Raw genomic sequence first — 24973 nt, forward strand, 5'->3', positions numbered from 1 at the left:
TTCCGATCTCAATGGGAGTCAATGGAATCAATGATGGCTTGGAGTGATCTGCTGGATACGTGTTGGAGACCACGACAAACCGCTGCAGTTTTGAATTTGAATTGTGATTTGTTTTTAAACAGGTTCAATTTTGCATCTCAAAAACATTGGTTTGGAGACAATTTGGATGAAAATATTAATTTTTAAACAAAGATCAAGACTACTTTATGAAACTGAAATAAAATATCTTTTCGTAACGACAGTGCACATTGTTTGTTCTTCTAAAAAAAGGAACATAGTTTTTTCAACAAATTTTGCAACCAGCTCGAAAATCCAAGGTAAAGTTCTCGTAATTTTCAGTGATCAATATCTCCTATTTTGTTCAAGTTAAACAAAATGTTTTGTAAATTTGCCTGAAAAATGGGAAAATTTGAATCCTGAAAAAGGTGAACCTTAGCGTTTGTATCGCAAAAGCCATCAGTAAAACTTTAAAAGAGTACAAAAAATTAAAGTAAGCTGCATCAAAAACAAAAGCAAAAGGGATTGATGTTTGTTTGGTTAATTTTATTGATAGAAAAGTTCATAGTGGAGATTTGGGTAAACAAAAACTACTATCATCAGAAGTGAACAAGTTGATGGGCAAAATTGTATTGAAACTTACGATTATTTGAGAATATTTTAATACTTTTTTGCTTCCTCCAGTCCAATGGAGGTCTAGGAAATTTTCAGACATCAAAATTAAAGTCAGTTTTTATGTATTGAAATTTTCTGCGTAGAAAAAGATCAAGTTCAACTGATAAGCGTTTGTTTGAAGCATACTTTCAAACATGTCATTTTTAATTTAAAACCTGAGTCTCAAAATTGTCAATTTTTGCATTTTGCACATAGAACTTTGTATTGATATTTTTAAACAGGGCAGTTTTGCACTGAGATTAACAAGTTTTCAATAAATGTCAATGTAGTATCAAAAATTTGAAAAGAAAAGACTTTGTGAAAAGTGACTTTTTAGCGATTTTTTTTCCGTACAGTATCGTCCTTCGTACTTTTTGAGTTTCAATGACAATAAGCCTCAATCGTTATTTCATAAATCTAAAAAATCAAATTAATAAAATTCTATTCTCCGATTTTCAAACCTGCTAGTCAAAGTTCACCACTTTTTGTTAGTTCTGTTTTTTGGGGTTCTTTCTCTTTTTTGTTTATATCCAGGCAAGAGGCATTATGATCTCATATGGCAATAATAATGGCTGCTCTTCAAGCTTATGACAATGAAGGCTCTGATCAGAATTCCTCGCAAAAATAGAATTAGCAGCTTTAGACCTCCCAACTTTTATGCTTTTATGTCTGATAATTTTACACATTTTAACTTTGTTTTTAACAAATTTTAACTAAATATTATTCATAAAAAAACGTGAACACAAAAGCGTTTGTCATATAATAAGTAACCCAGAAAAATGTCAGGCCAGCCAGTTTTCCATTTAATCGATCTCAATTTCAACTTGAAAAACTGAGTTTTGAATTCCGTATTTTTCCGTTCCTTATTTTTCCATTCTTCCATTCTTTCTCATACATTACATAATCTAGACATTACTCATACAACTGCCATGTTTTCTTCAGAAACTGAAAGTTTAAAATCGAATTGTTTGCTAGGAAAGTTTGTTTTCGAAAAGAATTACAGAAATTTGAGTTTAATCATTGTCTGCATTATTGCTTATGGATCTTAGCTTGAAGTGTGTGACTTAAAGTTTACAATTCGGTTGTGGTCTGTGCTGGAGATAACAGACTAAACAAACTGTCAAATATCTCGAATAATAACAGCTTACAGAAATTGTTGCTCAGCTCTATTTACTTTATGTTAGACAATGGAAGATTAGTTTTATAACTTTAGTCTGAAACGATGAAGTGAAATATAGAAGCTTGAAAACCATGCCAAACAACAAAAATAGGTTGTTTGGCATGGTTTAGGTCAAACCGAGCCGATATGTTAGAGCTAAAAAACGCAAGATTATGTAATATATGCGGTGATTGCGTTGAATTTAAGTAAGATCTTAAGACCTACGCTTGGGGCGTTGAAAAGAAAAAATTGCCGTTTTACAGGCTTAGATTTTACATAACTTTGCATTTCTAAGCGTAGATCTTAAATATTTTGCGTTTCTATGCGAAGTTCTCGTAATGGTTACGTGACTCTGCTTCAAGTCACTGAGAACTTCTGGCATTTATCGAGAGGAGCGAAGTGGTTCGAGATTTCAAGTCACAATTTTGAAGTGACGAAAGTTCATGCATGTCAACTTCTGGCGTTCTAACTTCTGGCACTGCAGACTTTCGGCATGTTAAAATAAGCACGTGAGTGTTCCAAAAAATTTTCAGTACTTAAAAGTTAAATTTAGTGAAATTGTTTCAGACAGTTGTTTCATTTGATTAAGTTAAAAAATGTGTTTAAAACTTGAATTTTCAATGCAACTAACAACAATTTGACAAGAAAATTAGTTTTAGGACTCTAAAATTGGAAACCAAACCCTAAGCCTAACCTCCCGCTATCTTCAACCCCATCACCCAGCCCGCCCACAACATACATCCATACATAGCCCCCACACAAATTTATGCAAGATCTACGCCTAAAAACGCAAATATATGTATGATAAGCGAAAACTAGTGTTGACAATTCAAAAAACACACCTCAATTTTCTCACTTAATTTTGCATTGAATGCGTTGAATTTAGAGACGTACATTCAACGCAAAATTATGTAAGAAAATAAAGGTGAATTTTCTAAACTTGTCAATGCTAGTTACCGCTTATCTTATATAAATTTGGCAAAATTGTTTGGACCGTGAAATCAGAGTTCGTTTTGGTTACACGCTAAAAACTGAAAAAAATTTACAGACAAAAAAATCAACCTTGAGTGAAGGCGGTCTGACAAACATTGTCTTAATTGCAACAATTGTTTGCGTTATACCTAGATACTATTGCAACAATTGTTTGCTGTCCCAGATACTAAATGACAGATTGTTCTATATACAAAACAAACTTTAGGGCTCGTGTCTCAAGCACAGTTAAGTGACTCCTAAAATTTTTTCACTGAGCAATTTAGATAAATTATTTAACTTGATAAGGTTAGTTCAAGATATCATTCGCATCTCAAACCGCTCCGCGGTTGTCGCCGAAAACCAGATTTTTTTCATCCATTTTCTCAAAGCGTCTATGATCAAATGATTTCCGAATATTTTTCGAGTATGATATTATAGGACCTGAAAATTTACATAGGGTAAGATCTTATGAGTTCTCGCACGATAAAAGGTTTAAAAATCATCTTTGGTTTAATTTTTTGTGCATAGTCTGGTTCTAGATACTTTTGTCAGATCCAACAAATTTTTCAGTATTCGGAACTACCAGGTTATCAGAATTTATATGACATATATTTAAGAACATGTAAGATCTTGTGAGAACATATCACACAGACTCAGACAGTATTATAACCTTGTATCATATTCACAGACAAAATCATAACTTTGCTTGAAACTCGCAATTTGCAAGCTTTGAAATGCCAGCCATTTCAAAGTCTGGCACTGTATAGAGAATAATCTGACTTTCTTGAAACTAGCCTTGCTGACATCTTGAAGTTTAAAACTAGCAAGTTAGGTGTTTCAACCAAAGTTACGTGACTCTGCTTAAGTCACTTCAAAAGTTCTGACTTATCTTTTGAACCGCAGCTCGTTTCTCTGCGAATGCCAAATGTTGAATCCATTAGAGTTACGTAACCAATGCTACAGGTGTTTTCGGTCGTGTACGTGTGTGAATTAATTAATGATTATGTGCCTCTGCTTGAAATTTTTGAGCATTTAACTTCTAGCGTTTATCGAGAACCGCGGAGTGGTTCGAGATATAAAGTCAGAATTTCGAAGTGACTTCTGCAGAGTCACGTAACCATGCTTAGAACACGAAACGCGCGCGTTTTAAAATGACGAAAGTCAACGAAATTCAACTTTTGGCTAAGTAGGAACTTCTGGCCTTTTAACTTCTAGCACAGCAGACTTTCGGCAATTCAAAATGTGCACATGAGTGTTTTAAGTCGTTTAGACTACTGCTTTTTGACACTCGTTATTAAGAGTTTTACTCAGCTTTCCGTCCGCCTTGTTTCAATCCATTAACAACTGGTTAACGCAAAAAAGCAAAAGTCTTTAAATAATTACCGCCACCAAACGAACTAGTAAGCATAAACCAGCCTTGTTAATTATAATCATAAACCAGCCGGTTTGAAAATAATTTTTTAATGAAAGAAACCATTGTGTTAATAAAGCATGTGATTGTTGGGGAGTTGCAATAACCACAAAGCTAGTTCGACAAAAAAAATTTAATTGCTCTTGAACGAATGAAAAAAATCCCTATATTTTTTAGTACAATTTGTTTATATTACTTGTATAAGCAGTTACAACGAAAAATGCGACAATGTCCAAATCAGTTAGTTAAAAGAAAACGTGTCTTCAATCGACTTATAATTGTATTTGTTGCATCGACATTTTATTACATCTATTTCTCAGATTCAAATTATCAGTTTTATACACAAACATTGTGCTCGGAAAGAAATAACTCAAATCGTCATCTAACCGACCAAATTTGCAATTTCAAAATTATTACAGTAAAGTTTAAACCTCAAAATGAACTGGAAATTTTACTTGATAAAAACAAACCCCGAAATGGTTTGTCCATTTATGTTGATATTAATGACAGTTCGAAAGAATATCACGATCATTGTTCAACTTGTGCGGTTGTGAGCAGTGCCGGAATTCTAGAAAATTCTTCAGCGGGAAAAGATATTGACTCACACGAGTGTGTGTTCAGAATGAATCATCACGCCGGTAAAAATTACGAAAAAGATGTCGGAAGGCGAACAACGCATAGGTAAGTTTTCAGAAACTTCTGTTATAAAATTCAAGACTTGAATAATGTTCATATTGCCTTTAAAAAAAACAACCCTCCGATAAAGTTATACAATAAGACAACTTAGTTTCGCAAACAAGGCTTGGCTGTGAAAAACTGTGGGTTAGGTGCGTGACTCTGTTTAAAGCAGCTGAGAACTTAGAGTTTATCTAGAGCCTAAAGTTTATCGAGAATCGCACAGTGCTTTTTCTAGAACCGCACAAGTAATGGTTAGATGTGACTCTGCTTGAAGTCACTGAGATTTTTTGGCGTCTATCGAGAACCGTGAAGCGGTTCGAGATATTAAATCAGAGCTTCAAAGCTGAACCAAGAATTCTGCTGAGCCACGTAACCATGCTTAAAACACGAAACGCGCACGTTTTAAAATGACGAAAGTCAACGGAGGTCATTTTCTGGCTAAGTAGCAACTTCTGGAATTTTAACTTCTGGCACTGCTGACTTTCGGCATCTTAAAAAGTGCACGTTAGTGTTTTAAGATGATATCTGGCTATGTATATATATATATATATATATATATATATATATATATATATATATATATATATATATATGTATATATACATGTATATATATATATATATATATATATATATGGAAATTTTGACATTTGCATATCTGGAACTGCCTTTTCTAAAACGGCATTGATTGTAGGCATTTTGAAACTTAGTAGTTTTTCTAAAAAAACATCAAGAGTAAAAAAAATTATGCTTTAAGAGGAAAAACTACGTTTACATAAAAAATAGCTACGTTTACATAAAAAATGTGGGCAAAAACTTAAAGGACTAAAAACACTTGTCTGAATAATGAAATATTTTTTATTTTTAATAATAATGAAAATAATGACAGAAAGAAAAAGAGTGTTCAAATTCTTTTTACGAAGTACTGAAGTCAATAAAAAATTGCGCCGAAATTTTGAAGTGTAGAAAATAAATAAGGAATGTGATGAAAAATGAGCCGAATTTTTGTAAGATTTGTGCTGAAATTATATAACGATTATTTTGAAAAATGTGCTTATTGTTTGTTAGAAATGCATTGGCAAGTTCTGAAAATATTAAATTTTAAATGTCAGAGCATTTGCCCGCTGTTGCCCGCTCACACCTCGACTCGGAAGACTTCATCTCTCTACACTGGCTTACTACAAGAGTACACGTTATTAATCTTTTCACTGTTCTTAAGATCAATTCAATCATTGAATGCCTATAGGAAATACTTTTCAGCTATTTTTCTCTCTGTAAAAGAAACTAAAACTAAAAAAAACCGAAAACTGAAACAGATTTAACATAAGACAAACTTAAGTTTATTGACCCCTTTTTTACTATTTTGTTCCCACTGCAGTCAGTTCTACCTCGTTATCTTAGTTTAGACAAAAAATTGGTTCTTTCCCATTGTATGTTCTCCAGCTTAGTGGTCATATAAAGAAAAGTCACCATTCAATTATCGTAAAGATAATATAAATTAACGTAAATATATCACTAACAAGGTGGCTCAGCAATGTGCGATGGCACATAAGGATCCAACCCCGCCCATCCACAATTTTGGCATAATTGTCTACCAAATGAGGAACAGATAGAAAAACCAAAAATTATTTTTTGGGAATCCCAAAAAACCCAAAAAAAAACCAAGTATTTTTCAAAAAAATTGAGTATGAACGATAAGATAGCCTCCAAAGCACAAAACTCAGGAGAGTAAAAATTGGAGCATTCAATTGCTGTGATATGCCCATATTAAGAAAGCGAGTCAAGACGAACAGCAAAATCAAACAGCAACAACCACAACAACAAACGTTAATTACATCAAAAACTTTTTGTCCGTTTTAAAAAATAAAATTTAATAATAAAGTCAACATACCGTCAGATGAACCTAAAACTAAACAAAATAACCTATAAATCACCAGAAAAGATATAGACCATTTCATGAAAAGGTTTGGTAACAATTAGACAAAAAAGAACAAAAACAGTAAAGTTAAAAAATTCGCTTATTTTTTTTAAAACAATTAACTTCAAAGTAATTAAAACCATTAGAAATTAATTAAAATGTCCCAAATTTTTACGATTACCAATGCTTCTATAGAAGGGCATTAGGACCCGTCCTTATTCATTTCTTTAAGCGGCTATAAAGAACAACAAAGAACAACAAACAAGAGTTCAATTGGAACTTGCCAGAAAACGCTGTCAAAACCGCCAAGCCATGTTTAGTCCCTCAAAATATATTCGTTTGCGTCTTCTTCAAACAGCGATAAGGTAGTATTTGGCCATTTATTAGTGAGACTAGGTAACAAGTCGACAAAAAAGAGAAAAGTTAAAAATTATGTAATACTTTTGATTTTTTTCTAAACAAAATTATATCCAAAGTTATGAAAAACATTAATTACAAAATGAAATATTTAAATAGGGTCGTTTATTAATCCAAAAAAATTCTCTGAGATCTGCAATTATCCAGAATAATTCTTGCTTCTACAAAAAGAACGTCAAATATGACAAATAGCAAAAATCAAATTAATTTACTTTTTTTGTGAAAAACCGGTGTCGAAGTCAGTAAGGTCATAACGCATTCTTTAAAAAATAGATTTTGGGAAATCAATCCGTTTTGACAACTTCTCTTGACACCCATAATGTCATCATTGACCTGTAAGTAACGAGATTAGGTACAAAAAAAAATAAAAAGAACAAACTTGCGAAATTAAAAAGCTTATTATTTTTAGTTTTGGAAAACGATAGTTTTCAAAGTCATGAAAGCCATCAGCTGTCTACTAATATCAGAAGATCGGAACATCTATTCTTTCATAAAAAGCCAGTGAAACCTATCAATATACAAGAAATTTCATACAACTGAAGTGACAACGTAAAAATGGCGGTTAAAGACAAAATTAAAAAAGAAAACCATTAATTTCTTGATGAAAGAAGTGTCGAGGCCGTTAAAACAATAATCTATTTTTAAAGATTTTAATACGTCCAATCGTGTTTCATTTTTAACGCTAATAATGTGATATGAGAACTGTCAGTAATGTGATAAAGTGACTAGAAAACGTGAAAAACTCGCAAATTTCTAAAAACAGAAAAAATCCGAAATCTAGTAGTATCAAAGCCAGAAAACAATAAATTCAGGCTTAAAAATGCAATCGCTAAAAAATTTCAAATCAGTAGAATGAAGAAGCATTCTTTCTTTGCTGACACTAAGCTGCAAGTTGACCAAATTAAGAAAAAAATGGAGAAAAATTTCATTCAGCCATTATTTATTTAAAAATCAATTATTTTTAAAAGTTCAAACGATCATAAACTTTCAAGTAAAAAACTAAATGCATCAACTTAGAGCTGCTTAAGAAGCCAATTGGACCTATCACTCCTGAGCTTTCATTTGATATGGTCTGTTCTTTATTATTAAAAAAAGGTGTTTTTTCAAAAAAAAGACCGACTGATTGCACTCCGAATTCTTTTTGGTTTGTAACAGTCCATGATTGGCCCAAAACTAGCCCTGCTAGTGCTTTTTGTCCGTTAGGAACTATTGATTTTTTGGATATTGTAGATATAGATAATTTGTTAGTTGAAAACTCAAAAAAAATTCTGCTTTTTTGATAATAAACGAGTAAAGCTAGCAAAAAACGGCAGAGTTTTAATTACAGAGCACTCTCAGCGGAAGTTGAAGTACAAATGGCCCTTCTGAGTCTCCAAAAAATGTAATAGTGTTGTTTGGGGGGTAGTGCCGGCAAATTTTATCAAAGTGGACTAAAGTAGCTTATTTCGTGCTGTTTTTGATGAAAAAGGCTGAACTTTGAAATATTTATCCAGAGTTTTTGACCAAAAAAACTAAATCACAATAATCAACAAGGCTTGTTTGTCTTTAAAAATAAAATCAACAATACTACTCTTAAAAATTTTTAACAAATTTTAGCAAAATTGACGAAAAATTAGGCAAAAATTTCGGAAAATGTGAATAAAACAACGTGAATTCACTCTACTTTTTTCAGAAGTTTAAACCTCGATAACTCCCCGTAGAAAACGAAAATGAAAAAAAATCTTTTTAATTCCATATTCTAGGCTGGACGAGCTTTCTAATGATACCAGTCTCAACTCTCTACGATGAATATATCGATCGGCGAAAATTGACTGAACAAAGAAAAAAAAACCCATTTGAGTATATAGTTCCTCCCCCCTCAAGAGGGGTCGGAACAAAAAAGACATAAAATTAGAATAACAATTCTGCATAGTCAACTGATGCCTGAATTGAGCCTAAATGCAGTCATTTTGATAAAAATCAACTGATTGTAATAGCAACATTTTAGTATCCTAGCAACGCATCCTTAATCAAATTGAGTTGTAGGAGGAGTGACAGATGAAAAAGGAATGAAGCGATTAAAGGATTGAGGACGCCGAATACAGGGTTATGCAAACATTTTACTGGGTATTGCTGAAAAATGTTTTAAAAAAGATTGTTAATTTCCTCTGGTACACATAAGACCAAAATTCAAATGGTAAAAGAGGCAATGTAAAGTTAAGAATATAACATTATCTAAAATTATAAAATCATTAAATTACTTAAATAAAAATTTGACCTTACATTAGAAAAAAATGGCCTAAAACGCGAGCATAAAATGTTCTCACAATTTTATATTTACATCATGAAGATTAAAAATAAAAAATAAAATCTAATGCTCTCAATGTCATCTTTCATATCAGTTAGTTTTGCGTCCTTCAAAAATTCTTACCAAAAATATTTATTCAGATTTTTCTTTACGGAAGCTTTTGATGTTGTTTTCAGTCTAATATTAAAAGGCAGACTATTATAAAATGGAATGGCCTTGCAATAAAAGATTGTTGTTTCATTCTCATGGTAGAGAGAGGTTCAATTTTATATACTGGAAGATCGTTGCTGAGAAAGCAAAAAAAAAATTTTTTGAGCAAATATATTTCAAGAGAAAAGAGAATGGTAATATTTTTTTGCGAAATTTGAGATCTGTGGACAGATATTTTCTCCTATTAAAAATGGTTTTTATTTCTCAATTCAATTGTTTTTCTAAAGTTGTGAGTAATGACTTTTGCAACCCTATCAAAATTAAGGCGGAATAATGTAGATGACTTATTATTTTTGCATTAAGTTATAAGATTTTCGTTTTCTTTAGTAAACATTTACTAAGTGTATTCAAAACTTTTATTTCACAATCCATTCTCTGAAGAATCTATTTCACTTCTCCATCAAATTTTAGTTTGCTATCAATAATTAACACAAGATACTTCACACTATTTGCGTCTGCTATTTTTTTCCTTGTCCACATTCAGAACAGTATTTGTGTTTGTTAACCTCTTCATGGTGCTGCAAAAACTAAATTCTGTTTTTTGATTGTTTACCACTAACTGGGACTTTGCAAAAAAATTGATAATTTTTGAGGTGTTATGTTCAAGTTTTGTTTTTGACGATATTTCATTAGTGTCGAATGTAAAATGAAAAGTGTCGTATGCATCCTTTTTTACAATCTTTTGTAAATCGTTGACCTAAATGTTAAGTAATAGAGGTTCTAAAATAGTACCTTGTGAAACTCCTCTTTTCAAATTTGTCCAATCTGATTCAATTCTTTTTAGGACAATTTTGCGTTCTTTCACTCAAATAATTCTCTATTAAATTGGAAGCATGTTCATCAAAACCTATATTTTCAAGTCTCGGTAACAGTTTTTTGTGGCTTATAGAAAGAAAAAAACTATAAAAATTCTAAAAACCAACCGGAAAAATTTTTTTCTTGTTGAGTTTTAATCCTATTGTTCTGTCGATTTCATCAAATTTTTAAATTTAGTTTTTATAACCAAATTGATTAATAAACAATAATTGCTCTCTTTCTAGGAAACTTGTGATTTGTAAACTGAACGCCTTTTCGAAAATTTTTGACAAAGCAGAAAGACAGAATTAGGTCTATAAATGAATGCGTCTTCGAGATAGATGTCCTTTTTTGAAAAACGGAGTCACACAAGCTTTTATGATCTTCTGGAAATTTTCCTTTTGTAATGAACTGATTAATGAGATAACATAGTGGTTCCGTTAGCGCTGTCTTAGCAGATATTTTTGCGATATTTTTGAAGGACCGAGTGGCGCACTCTTATGTAATGAATCTATGAGCACATTTGTTTCCTTGTTTGTTTAATATCGGAACTTGAAACATTTTCTTTGAGCAGTTTGAGGAGGAATGTTGTTTGTTTGTGGCAAGTCAATGAACTCTCCTAGAGTAGAAAGCCTGTATTTTTGAAGATTTTCAATTTCCGTAGGCTTTGTTATCTTATCACCAAAACTATTTAATAACGATTGAATTCTTGTTTGGCTCATGACAAAGATCTTGAATAAAATTCCGTCTGGCTTTTTCACTGTTTAACTCATTGAAACTTGAGAGAAGTTATTTTTCTTTTTGACGAATTTAATTATTTTTAGTTTCATTATCGCTAATTCTTGAAATCTGTTTTTTTTTGTTTTTTCAGATAGACATTTTTCTCGAAGCAAAAATTTTGGTTTGTCCTTTCTAATATAACAGACTTTAATTGGAGCACGTAGTGCTAATGTTCTTTCAATAATTCTTTGAAATTCTAATAACATCATAACTCCCGTCACTGCACCGTAAAAGTGCTTCCAGTCTGAATTTTCAATAAAATTTTGGAACGCTATAGCTGAAAAGTTTTTTTGTCAAGAACTTTTTTCTTTGTTGTTTTTGATTTCAGCATCACAGGTTTAAGAACTGTGATTGTTGAAAATGATCAGTTTTCAAAGTTGTATCCGCTACTATGTCTGTTTCGTAATCGTCTGTTGTGATGTAATCGATAAGAATTGAAGAAGAGTTAGTCATTCTTGTAGCTGCATCAAAATTCGGTGGTTTAAGATAAGCGTTAAAGCGCACAACAAGCGTTGCTGTAGTCTTTAGGAAACAAGAAAAAACATAAACAATGGCTTGAAAAATATAGACAACCAACTGGATAAAAAGAGCCGGTAACAATTTTTATGTGATCATTTTTTTAGCCCAACAGATGAATCATATAGAATACTTTTTGAAAAAATTTTTTCAAATTTTTCAAAACTTTCAAGTAAAAAATCTTATAAGATTGATTATTGATCACAGGGCCGAGCGATTGCCACAAGTAGGTAGACAGGATAAGTAATACACCTTTTTTATGTACTTTTTCACGTCGAGTGTCTCTACAGCAAAAAAGGGTACTATTTTTAGACATTTCAATCGTGAAGCCGACTTAACAATTAAAAGAGTCAAAAAAAGCCAAACTATCGTTGATACCCAATAGAGGAAATAGATGATAAGAGAAATTTGTTTATCTCAGGATGATATCAGCAAAATTTGAAGATTGTCAAAAAATATCTTTTTGCTATATTTGTCCTCAATAATTGTGATAACCAAAGTTTTTACCTTGAAACAAGATCACTACAGATCTGCAGACATGATCAGAAAAATGCATGCGAGAAAACAATTGAAATTGTATTTTTTTTTGCTGATTTGCATCTGGAAAACCTTAAAATCGAATTTTCCACAGTGAACACATATGTTATCAAAAATCTGCACAAACAACAGAAAAATTTAATTTTTGAATTTATTATCTGTGAATCTAACTGTTTTTTGTTCCGACCCCTCCTGAGGGGGGAGGAACTATATACTCAAATGGGTTTTTGTTTTTGTTCAGTCAATTTTCGCCGATCGATATGTTCATCGTACAGAGTTGAGACTGGTATCATTAGAAAACTCGTCCAGCGTAGAATATGGAATTAAAAAGATTTTTTTTAATTTTCGTTTTTTTCAGAGAGTTATTGAGGTTTAAACTTCCGAAAAAAAGTAGAGTGAATTCACGTTGTTTTCTTCACATTTTCAGAAATTTTTGCCTAATTTTTCGTCCATTTTGCTAAAAATAGTTAAAGATTTTAAGAACAGTGTCGTTGATTTTATTTTTAAGGAAAAACAAGCCTTTTTGATTATTCTGATTTAATTTTTTTGTCGAAAAATCTGGCTAAATATTTCAAAATTCAAACTTTTCTATCAAAAACAGCACGAAATAAGTTTTTTTTAATCCACTTTGATTAAATTTGCAGGATGTACACACCCAAACATCACTAATAAAATCTTTGTAGACTCCAAAAGGGGCTCTTTCTACTTCAAATTCCGCTGAGAGTGCTCTGTAATTAAAACTTTACAAAACTTTGCCGTTTTTCGATAGCTTTACTCGTTTCTTGTAAAAAATGGAGAATTTTTTATTGAGTTTTCAGCTTACAAATTATCTATATCTACAATATTCGGAAAATCAATAGTTCCTAATGGACAATAAGGATTAGCAGGGCTAGTTTTGGGCCAAACTTGGACTGTTACAATCCATAAAGAATTCGGATTGCAATCAGTCTGTCTTTTTTTTGAAAAAAGACCTTTTTTTAATAATAAAGAACAGGAGAAAGCAAATGAAAGCAAAGGAGTGATAGGACCAATTGGCTTTCTAAGCAGCTCCAAGCTAGCGCATTCAGTTTTTTACTTGAAAGTTTATGATCGTTTCGACTTTTAAAAATAATTGATTTTTAAATAAATAATGGCTCAATGACATTTTCCTCAATTTTTTTTTAATTTGGTCAACTTGCAGCTTAGTGTCAGCAAAGAAAGAATGCTTCATGTTTCTACTGATTTAAAATATAGTCATAATTGCGTTTTTAAGCCTGAAGTTATTGTTTTCTGGCATTGATACAACTAGGTTTCAGATTTTTTTTGTTTTTAGAAATTTGCCAGTTTTTCACGTTTTCTAGTCACATTATCACATTACTGACAGTTCTCATATCACATTTTTAGCGTTCAAAATGAAACAAAATTGAACATATTAAAATTGAAGATATGGATTATCGGTTCAACGGCCTCGACACTTCTTTCTTCAAGAAATTAATTGAATTTTTTAATTTTGTCTTTAACTGTCAATTTTACTTGGTCTTTTCAGTTGTATGAAATTTCCTATATAGTGATAGGTTTCGCTGACTTTTTATGGGAGAATAGACGAGCCGATATTCTGATATTAGTAGATAGCTGATGGCGTTCATGACTTTGAAAACAATCGTTTTCCAAAACTAAAAATAAAAAACTTTTTAACTTCGCAAGTTTGTTCTTTTTATTTTTCATTTTAGTACCTAATCTCGTTAATTACAGTTCAAATATGACATTATGGGTGTCATGGGAGGTTGTCAAAAGGGATTGATGTCCCAAAATCTATTTTTTAAGGAAAGCGTTATGACCTTACTGACTTCGACACCTGTTTTCCACAAAAATTTAAATTAATTTGATTTTTGTCATATTTGACGTTCTTTTTGTAGAGGCAAGAATTATTCTGAATAATTTCAGTTCTCACAGATTTCTTTTGGATGAATAAGCGAACCTATTTAAAAGTTTTATTTTTTATTTAATGTTTTTCATGATTTGGATATAATTTTGTTTCGAAAAAAAATCAAAATTGTTTCTTACTTTTGCGCGTTTTCTCTTTTTTGTTTACTTGTTACCTAGTCTCACTAATAAATGGCCAAGTACTACATTATCGGTGTTTGAAGAGGGCGCAAACGAATATATTTTGAGGGCCGAAATATGGCTTGACGGTCTTGACAGCGTTTTCTGGCAAGTTTCAATTGAATTTTTGTTTGTTGTTTTTTTGTTGTTCTTTTTAGCCGCTTAAAGAAATGAATAAGGACAGGTCCTTATGTCCCTCTATAGAAGCATTGGTAATTGTAAGCCTTTGGGATGTTTTAATTGATTCCTAATGGTTTTAATTACTTTGAAGTTTATTGTTTTAAAAAAAATAAGCGAATTTTTTTAACTTTACTGTTTTTGTTCTTTTTTGTCTAATTGTTGCCAAACCTTTTAATGGATTGGTCCATATCTTTTCTGGTGATTTATAAGTTATTTTATTTAGTTTGAGGTTCATCTGACGGTATGCTGACTTTGTTATTAAACTTTGTTTTTTATCGACTGCCCTATGATATGGCCACAAATGTTTGGATATTTGTTCATTCTAGCTCGAGAAGTTTGAGAAAAGAAAAATTTCGATGAGGTGAAACCGCCCGCTATTGTATTGCCCACCAACAAGAAGTTCACTCCACTTCGTTATGCGACCTTTAAAAAACTACAATCAAAAGAACCTGTTAAGAACAAAGTATCTGCAATAGTGATACCAAAAAAAAACAATTCTCATTTGACAACAAAGTAAAAAATATTTAACACAGTTCATTAGAATCTTACGGTAGACTTTGAATGATTCTAAATTTGGTAAACAAGAAGTAATGCAACAACATTTTCTTTATCAGCAGAGCGCAGCAGTAATAGAAATAAATAAACTGCAAAACAGTACATAATCTTAAATGTAACCCAAAAGCAGTTTTATGGATCAATGGTGTAATAAAGCGGCAATGGGCTTCGTGGACCATACAAAAAAAACAAATTCCGGTCACAGTTTCCGGAAAATAAGAAAGTGAAAAGATGGTATGAATTTTAGCCCAAAATTTGCGTAAAATATGGGAGGGAATCAGAGAGAAGCTAGCTGGATCAAAAACACATCCGAAAAAGATTAGAGTAATAATCGTCTGGCAAACACGTGGGATATTCACCAATCAGAATTGTCAACTGGTCAAAAATGAGATGACGGCTGAATTTCTCATTTTTTTGTGGTGGTGGGCTAATTCCTTGTCAGTCAGTGTAATACCTTGTAATTGTATACACCTTTTAAACCCCAAAATTGCACCACATAATTCAAAAGCAGTAGAACCGGTAGATATATAGCTATATTTGATAATCGCAACTCAAAACTATCGTGCGCACAAAACTCCGTGTGCCCTTGAAGTGCGCTCGGAAGATTCCTCTGAATGGATTATTGTGCAATAAAAAGTTATTCCGGATCAAACTAGTGCGCATTTGAAATCGCTTCTTATCAGACAAAAGTGCGTTTAAAATGGTCTGGTCAGAGAATGGTTTTAAGAATGGTTCACAAATCTCTTTAATATATTCATTTAACAAAAGTTTGTTTTCGGTAAAATATTTAACTAAGAAAAAACCAATTTCAAGAGTATTGCTAATAAAAAAATAACCCAAGTGCCAAAAAACACTTTATTAATTCGTGCTTTTCACACAATAGACGAACTTAGACAGCTTTGCATAAAGAATGTCTTCATCTTGAGTTATTCAAAATCGCTTTTAATGTGGACTGGTAATTGGTATCAGCTGGAGCCCTTAATTCTGGTCAACGAAAACAGACTTTTGTTGAAGCACTGATCAGAACGCTGCTGTATTGTTGTTTTTTTTACAGAGACGCATCTGTGAATTAAAACTCAAAAAATTGAAAGAAAAAATGATCTCCAATTTGTTTCTGATCAAAAGCAATTGCCCTCTAGAGGTATTCTGATCAGAATAGTGTGTGCTCACATCCAGCTCGGATCAGACTGTCCATTGACCAGGTTAAAATGCGCTCGAAGTCTTTTTCAGACCATGTAACTCGAGCTCACCGTGCTCTCGTGTGTGCGCTCGAAGAAGGTCTGAGCAGAGGTCACTTTGGTCTGGACAGCTTGACCCGAGAAAGTAAAAAAAATTGAGATCGAGTGTTTGAATGAATCATTTCGTCGGCGCTAGTGAAAATGGTAGACGTCACAAATTATCGAAAGATTATTGGTGGGCAATCAGAATTGAGAAAATGTTAATATTGTTTTCTGATTGGCTGGCTGCTTCATAATGCACTCAAAAGATCTCCCTGTATTAAAATATGATATGAACATTGACAAAAACATGTTCAAAAGTCGCGTTTAGCCGATAAGAAAAAATATGTACTTTTTGGGGGAACTCATCTTACGCTTGGCTGTGATCGATTCACGTTAAGTATCACGGACCCCTCAGGCATGGTCATGGCCCGCGAGGCATGACCAGAAGTGGAAAATTATATAACCTAAAGTTTTGCTATGTTGAATTTAGGTTGATTTAACACATAAAGTTATAGTGTTTCACGTTTCTCGACCAATCACATTTATTAAAAATTTTTTCCATTGAATTAATTTTTGATTTGTTTCAGGGTGATTGCACACAGTGCTGTCAACCACGTGTCAAAAATATCAAAGATGGAATCCGATGACAAGAAAACCTATTTAGTGTGGGGTCCCAATAGGAGTGTCTTGCCTGATAAATACGCATACAAATTTGCCAAACGCATGTTTCACAATTACAAAAAAACTATCAAAGTCTATATAGTAAAAAGCGAAAAATATTTCGACACAATTTGGGAGCTGCAGAATAAGGCGCGCATTGAAATGTTTCCTTTTAAATATTTTGAACTATGCTCTATTTTTTATCACTGATAAAAACAAAAACGTTTGACCTGCGTAGATACCAGATAAACCTTCATGAAAAATAACAGGTAATGTAGCATTACTCCATCTTGATTGCATTCCTTAATCTAGACTTCGACCTATGATAGGACCATCCTCGGCCAAAAAGAGCTATGAAAAGAATGTTGCCAGACTTTTTTAATCACCTGGACTTTTACTCGACACCAATTTTGTCAGTTTGGACATTTTATTGACCCAAAAAAATAAGCTGAAAATTTACTCGACCCAATAATTAAGCTAATTTTGCTCAATCAGATTTGGACGTTGGACGTTTCCTCAACTGAAATTATTGAGAAAAATTGTCGAGCAAAAGTTAAATCATTAGTAAAAAAATCTTTTCATGTGTTTTATTTAAATAGGTCCAATCTATTGTCAAAACACGGGTCGAACAAAAGTCATTACGTGCTTTTTTTGCTTACTTCAGCTTACAAATGAGTCAGCATGTATGCTCTTTCAACTTTTGAGATTCTGAAGAACCATTAATCTGCATTATTTTTGCAAATTATTGATTCAAGATTTTGGTAGGGAAAACAACTAATTCCAGATTTCCATAACGGCTCATTCGAAGAAAGTCATTACAATAAAGCTGCCTAGTTTCATTCAATGAAGTAATGTACAATATATTCCAGCTTTGATAACTGCTTTATTCAACTGTGTTTTAAGTTGCACAGCAGTGGTGCAATGCTCTTTAGTCTTGCTGCGTTGCTGATTCAGAATTTGCAGCAGCAAACAACTTGCGTTTCCAAATTTGGAAAGGAAGCAGATTTATGAAAAGAATTGGATTTTGCTCGACTCATGAAAAGACCATGCTCGGCCCAAAAACCTAAGAAAACATCATGCTTCACTTAAGCAGTTCAATGAAAAAACTTTCGATCAACCATTGAGAAGACTTTTGCTAGACTTTAAATAATAAGAAGCTCGATTGTGAAATTTGGTTAAAACTGGCAAACACTCCTTTTTAGACAATTTGGATTTTTTATTGAAGTCTGAGGGTTGGTCTGAGGATTGAATTTAACTTCGAAAAAACAATAAAATTTAATTAGCATGTAACCTAGATGTAATTTAGATGTAGCAAGCATCTAACCTTGCCATATTTTGGACTGAATTTGGTCACTTTTGATGATGTTTAATTGCTCTGACACGAAGTTTGTAGCAATTACATTATTCCTGCGGTCTTTTTATGCAATTTTTTATTTGATCTCTTGACCTTCAGATCGTCTATCCCTTTTGACCTTTCGACCTCAAAATCGAGATAAACAGGTAAAGCCTGGAAAGCATTAAGTCCTTTTAGAGCCTTACGCATTACCAGTATCTAAAATGTGATTAACCAAAACTGTTTTGTGGTAACATCTTGTGATTTGAGGGGCGTGGATCTTAATCTCAAAAGATTGACCCTCCTTAGTCACCCCCCCGCGCTCCCACTCTATCCTCTATCACTCCCTCCTCTATCTGGCGATTTGAACTCAATCACTTTCCGGATAGTAATCATAGTAACGCAATTTTCCACTGTCTGTTCTGTCGGATCATGCTTGTGTTAAATTACACAATTTCTCACTAGTTCGCACTTAAGCGCACAATTTCGAATCTTGTCAACTGTTTTGTCTGAGCATGTGATCATGGCTATTTTTACCTGGATCAGCCGATTTGGTCATAGGAGTATAATTCCGAACAGTTGCACTTTCGATTTATTGTCGCACAACTTTGCCTAGTCACGCAGGGTCGAAACATCGGATTTCTTCGTAGTAGTTTGCGCTAATGCAAGCTAATTCTAGTCATGGCTTTTTTCATCTGAGTCTTCTACTCATGGACAATATTTGTCTGTATCAACTGCTTTGTTATTCCACGACATCGACCCGGGTAGTCCTTTTGAGTTAAGCTCGCCTTTTTTTATTTATTGCACAAATAATTACTAGTTTCCGCACATGAGCACAAATTATTTTACAAATTATCAGAATATTAAAAAAAAAGAAAAATAGAGAAGAGTAAAAATACTAAATCAGATACCAAACGCATTACACTGAAATTTAAAAATTGAAAGAACATCAATAGAGCTCAGTTAGGTGAAGGAGCTTTTCAGAATATATCTTTAATAAAATAAATCGTTGTCAGCTTCGAAGAACAAAAAATAGAGATTTATCTGCAACTATTTATGATTGTTAAAATATAGTGTTGAGCAGTTAAATTTTTTCCGTTAAATTGCCTGACTCAAATTATAGTAACTGCTAGTTAATGATAGACAAATTTTTGTGTTCTGGTAACCAAAAATCAAATGTATGCAAAGCGTACAGATCGATTTTAATCAGTGCGTAAGTGTTTCAATGCGTACAAATTATTTTGAAGTTAATTATAACCATTACGCTTTAAGATGATTATCAATAAATTCCGCGATTATTTCAAAAATTAGGTCTTTATTTAAAAGCGCAGGAGAGAATCAGGGAATTTTTGTCGGAAACAGAGAAGGACAATTTAAATTTTTCTCATTGAAATGTAAAAGATAGTAAAACTATCATCGGAAAAAGTAGAAATGCAAAAAAATTTTTTTCTGTTAAAGCCTGTTGGTTCTTTTTCTTCATCGAGTGTTAAAAACTGAGATATTTACTCCAATCGTTGGTTAATCAACAAAAATATAAAGTAAAATTCGCAACAAAAATTTTGTGGTCTGTTCTAACGTAAAACATTTTATTGGAGCTTTCCAAATGTTTATTAATTTGATTGTTTTCATCACAAGTTTTAACTCCACAAAAATGGCCTGAAAAGGCGAAACAACTTTGGATACTTTCCACATTTTTCGATGCTTGTATTTTTAAAAGGCGCTATTTTGCATGGTGAGTTTAAAAACAGTTTTCAACATGATTGAAGTTTTTAAAATGGTTGAAGGCAGTTGTTATGATTTTCTATCGAGCTTTTTAGTGATACAACAGAAATTTGCTGACCTTGTGAAAAAAAGACGCTGAAAAAACCTTCATCAAGTTGTTAGATAGAATGCACACGAAATTGATCTCAGTGTGAAAATTTCGTGCTAATTATTGGAAATTAGCTCTGAACAACTAAAATAGTAATTTTAGGAATCTGTATTGTGATTCATTTTCAATAGCGGCGTCAGCAATTCCAGGCGGCTATTTTTGCGCTCCTAATTTTTTTTTATCGTCCAACAGATTTTTGTTTCGTCTTACCATGACTTCAGTGACTTCTACTGCTTTGCAATGAAAATTTCTGTTCGTGACGTCATTTCTGCTTTGAGGTCAATTGCGTGACTTACCTCACTCAAAAAATGACTTCTGAACCCATTTATGGAATTTTAAGTTTTAATCTAAGTAGTGCCAAAATTATATGCCCTTATTCCTGAGTAATAGAGTCTTGAGTTTTAATATCGAATATTATTTTTGAAAAAATTCCATTCTGGTTTTTTCCTTAAAAAGCTGGTGGTCGATCTGTCAATCTTATTTTTTTTAATTATTTCAATTCATGGTAGGCCACAAGCGTCTGTCGCAGTTATTTTACGGCAATCTGCCGGCTATGTTTATATGATTCCTAAAAACGGTGAAAAAACTACATGTAATCTTTTTTCTTTTTTAAGTATTTAGCAACAATTGGTAGCCTCATTGCTCTGATATATCTTATTAATATCCATTTTATTGGTCCTAAGTTGATTCGTTAATTAATCAAATACTTTGTTAAGAAATAGGCTAAGAAACAAATTTTTCAGTAAGTTTTAAGTTAAAGTAAACACTGTAGAAGCTGTATTTGAAGTATCAAAAACAAACTTTTAACTCTTTTCCCCGGATTATTTTTGTTCCATGTCGTTCAGGGTGTTCATTATTGTTTATTTCAAAGTTGTTTTTATTATTATGAGTGATTGATATGCAACCTAATTATCAAAACAGTTTCCACTGTGGTTAAATTTTTATTGCACTTTCAAAGCAGTTGTTTAACTCAATCTCGTCTTTTTCTGACTCCCTGTATATTTGAATCCGTTTTGACATAAAAAAACGGAAATTGCCGACAAAGCTTTCCATAAATGTTGATAAAGCGTTTATTTTGACACTTTCACATGCTAAAAATATCTTACTTGTTATAAAGGTCTTTCAAAAATTTCTCAAAACGTTGTTTTACTGGCTTCTTTACCAAAGGAGTTTTGAAATTTTAAATACTGACTACGCGGAGTCATGTCGTTTTTGCCATTTGGTCGCATACTTTAGAGTTTTAGCAAACATAAATTTCATGAATCATGGTTGGTTTTCTAGGGAGCCTTTTTTGTAAAATGAACAAGTTCATGTCTGCCTCGTAATTTTTTTAAGCATCCTGGAGTCTTATAATTACCATGAGCGACCCAGCCGCGTCGGGATTATATCTCACTTTGTTGTGGATTTATCTCATACGAAATTTTGCGCAACCGCTTGACTGCGCAGCTGGTAAAAGGTTGCGAGTTTTTTTGTATATATATGGGTCTGTATGCGTATATTAATTATTATCAATTGATTTTGAAAGAAAACCAGAAGCTGCGATGTTTATTTGAAAGCTTGAGGTTTTGATTTTGATGACTAAGAAGTTCATTTTGAAAAAGAAAGGAAATATTTCCAAGACTCCGAGGAATGCTACCCGAACATGGTTGTCAACTGGCTTTTTCTCAGTTGTGACTGCTCTCAACATCTGCAATCAGATCACGTTGTTCGGGTTTGTCAGGCAAAACTACTGCGATGGCAATAACACTCAACATAAGGTAATCAAAATTCTTCATTCCAACCCCCCCCCCCCCCCCCCCCTAAGCCTGCAAACAAATTTTCAATTTCACAAATCTGCGTCTTCGAACTCTCACTGAAGCAGTTTCGCATAATTATTTTACATAGTTTGCAACTTATTTCACTTATACTCCAAATTTGTTTCCTGTATTATTAAGGTCTCAACGAATATTACAGGTTTCAGGTGAAAGACACAAACAATTTCTAATGTGAGTCACGCAAAAAACCCTTATTTAACAATCCATATCTTTTTGTATTGGTGCACAGTCTTTTCTTGACGCGAAGAAGACCATTGGTTTTCTTGAGGTTTAGTTAAACCGGAAGCACTAATTGTTCAAACGCACTAATTGTTCAAAGCAAAAGTGAGTAAATTAGACAAGTGAACCATTTTTTTCTGAGCGAGAAATGTTTTTCTCATGCGTTATTTTCAGTGAATTGCTTTTCAACTTTGAAAAGTGTTTTTGAGAGCATGGCGCATATAGATAGAGGTTTTAGTGGTCCTTTCGTCCAATTGGTCGTTTTTTCGTTGTAATTTGTTTTATTGTTGAAATAGCTTTTGTTCGACGCTGTATTAATATGTAGCCCTCTATATATGTAACCACAGTGTTGTTAGGAGCCATACAATGCATTTCAGTTGCGAAATGAGCACATATTTCTCAAACGTTTTTCGGCTTTTTCTTTGATTTCTTTTTGTATTCCTTTATGTTCATTTTTTTTAAAAAAATTTCTTTGATATTCATGCTTTAAAAAAAAACCCTTTCCAACGTGAGATATTTTTGTTTTCTTGAAATTGAAGACACGCTTATCCACTTTTGCCAATTTTGATTCAGTTTTTCTCAGTTATATGTTAATTATTAGCTTTCAATTATAAAAAAGTCTCCTTTTGCAATTTTGAGAGGTTTGTTATCGTTTTATTGATCAGTGAATTGTATTTTGCTTTGAGTCGTTGACAATCAGTGATAGTAGTAATTATCATATCTGCCTTTTGAAAAAAATTGATATTTTTTCCAAAATTCTTTAATATTTGGAATCATGGAACTCAAATGGTTTCAAATTTTTATATATATAGAAAGATTGCTATGTTTTTCTAACTCTCGAATGGCAACTAAAGAAATAACTTTCTTTTCGTCTATTCTTTCTTTGAATTTGATTTTTTAGCTGTCAAAAATCAAGTAGTCTTATTGTTCCATTTTTTTTAACATCATAGACTCCACATTCTAGCATCTATAGTTTTAGCAATCTCATAGCCCCTACTTTCTATTAATGTGCCTTTATCAATTGCTCGGAGAAATTCAGTGATTTTAGCACCTTCTTGGACGTTTGCTTTCCCTTTTTCGGTTGCAGTTTATTTATCTTAACAAAATGCCGCACAGGGAATCTGCTGGAATTCAGTTCAAGGGTTTTGACTGATCAGTGTATTCAGCGAAATTTCTTGGAGCCTCAGTTTGGTATTAATTTTTTTTGCCTTTGTTCATTATATATTTTTATTATTATTAACACTATTATTATTATTATTATTATTATTATTATTATTATTATTATTATTATTATTATTATTATTATTATTATTATTATTATTATTATTATTATTATTATTATTATTATTATTATTAATATTATTATTACTATTATTATTATTATTATTATTATTATTATTATTATTATTATTATTATTATTATTATTATTATTATTATTATTATTATTATTATTATTATTATTATTATTATTATTATTATTATTATTATTATTATTATTATTATTATTATTATTACTATTAATATTATTATTATTATTATTATTATTATTATTATTATTATTATTATTATTTTTATTATTATTATTATTATTATTATTATTATTATTATTATTATTATTAATATTATTATTATTATTATTATTATTATTATTATTATTATTATTATTATTATTATTATTATTATTATTATTATTATTATTAATGTTATTATTATTATTATTATTATTATTATTATTATTATTATTATTATTATTAATATTATTATTATTAATATTATTATTATTATTATTATTATTATTATTATTATTATTATTATTATTATTACTGTGCGGTTAACAGTTTAACATAAATGTCAATCACATTCATCAATCTATGTACAATGCGTTGTCACCAATTGGTGAGGTGTTAACATGTAGAGAAGTAAGTACAATAACAAATGAGTTTGTTCTCCGGATGGAGATTATACCAAAAGATATTCATCAATAGGCAATTCGCATACAACATGGCGCAGTCAGCAGGATTCGAACCTGCGCGGGAAAAGAGTTGTTGGTCAAGACACAGTACCAGTTGTACTGTGCGGTTAACAGTTTAACATAAATGTCAATCACATTTATCAATCTATGTAAAATGCGTTGTCACCAATTGGTGAGGTGTTAACATGTAGAGAAGTGAGTACGATAACAAATGAGTTTGTTCTCCGGATGGAGATTATACCATAAGATAAATATGTATATAGTTTAAGAGGGTTTATATTAATACTTGGTATACTTGGTTGCGTTTTGTGGATTCCTCCACCACACTCCCCCTTCGTCGAATCTTTGACTGACTAATCAAAAAGTTTGTCGAGGGCGGCGATATCCTCTGTGTTGAGTGATGATATGGAGCTTGTTGTTAAACTTTTGCCATTGTCCTCCTCCATGTGTATTAAATCAATAGATTCGTCGGCCTTTTCTATTTCCTCCGGTATGTCTGGTTGTGCTTCGATGTTGTGATGTTTTGTGTGTTTGATTGTTTCCTTGTTTCGTGTTTGTGCCGGATAATTGTCTTGGGATGTTGTGTCAGAGTTGTTATCGGTTGTCCAAGTAGTTTGTACCAGTTGGTTATTGTTTTCTTTCTCGCAATCGGTGTTGGTTGGTGCGTTGGATTTTACCAATTGGTAATTGTTTGTGCTGGTCGTCACGGTATTCTGAGTTGTCATTGTTTTAGCTTG

General features: G+C 32.0%; 1 protein-coding gene across 1 annotated transcript; it reads left to right on the top strand.

The window, feature by feature from the left end:
* The first annotated feature begins 1981 nt into the window (after positions 1 to 1981).
* Positions 1982 to 24360, top strand: LOC142355048 (alpha-N-acetylgalactosaminide alpha-2,6-sialyltransferase 5-like). Its single transcript, XM_075407335.1, has 4 exons — positions 1982 to 2319; positions 16955 to 17177; positions 21850 to 21987; positions 24250 to 24360. The coding sequence occupies exons 1-4, from the start codon at positions 2258 to 2260 to the stop codon at positions 24358 to 24360; spliced, it is 534 nt and encodes a 177-aa protein (XP_075263450.1). The 5' UTR covers positions 1982 to 2257.
* The last annotated feature ends 613 nt before the right edge of the window (positions 24361 to 24973 follow it).

Source organism: Convolutriloba macropyga, unplaced genomic scaffold (genome assembly GCF_964194025.1).
Source record: "Convolutriloba macropyga unplaced genomic scaffold, txConMacr16.3 SCAFFOLD_1788, whole genome shotgun sequence".
Classification (NCBI taxonomy): Eukaryota; Metazoa; Xenacoelomorpha; order Acoela; family Convolutidae; genus Convolutriloba; species Convolutriloba macropyga.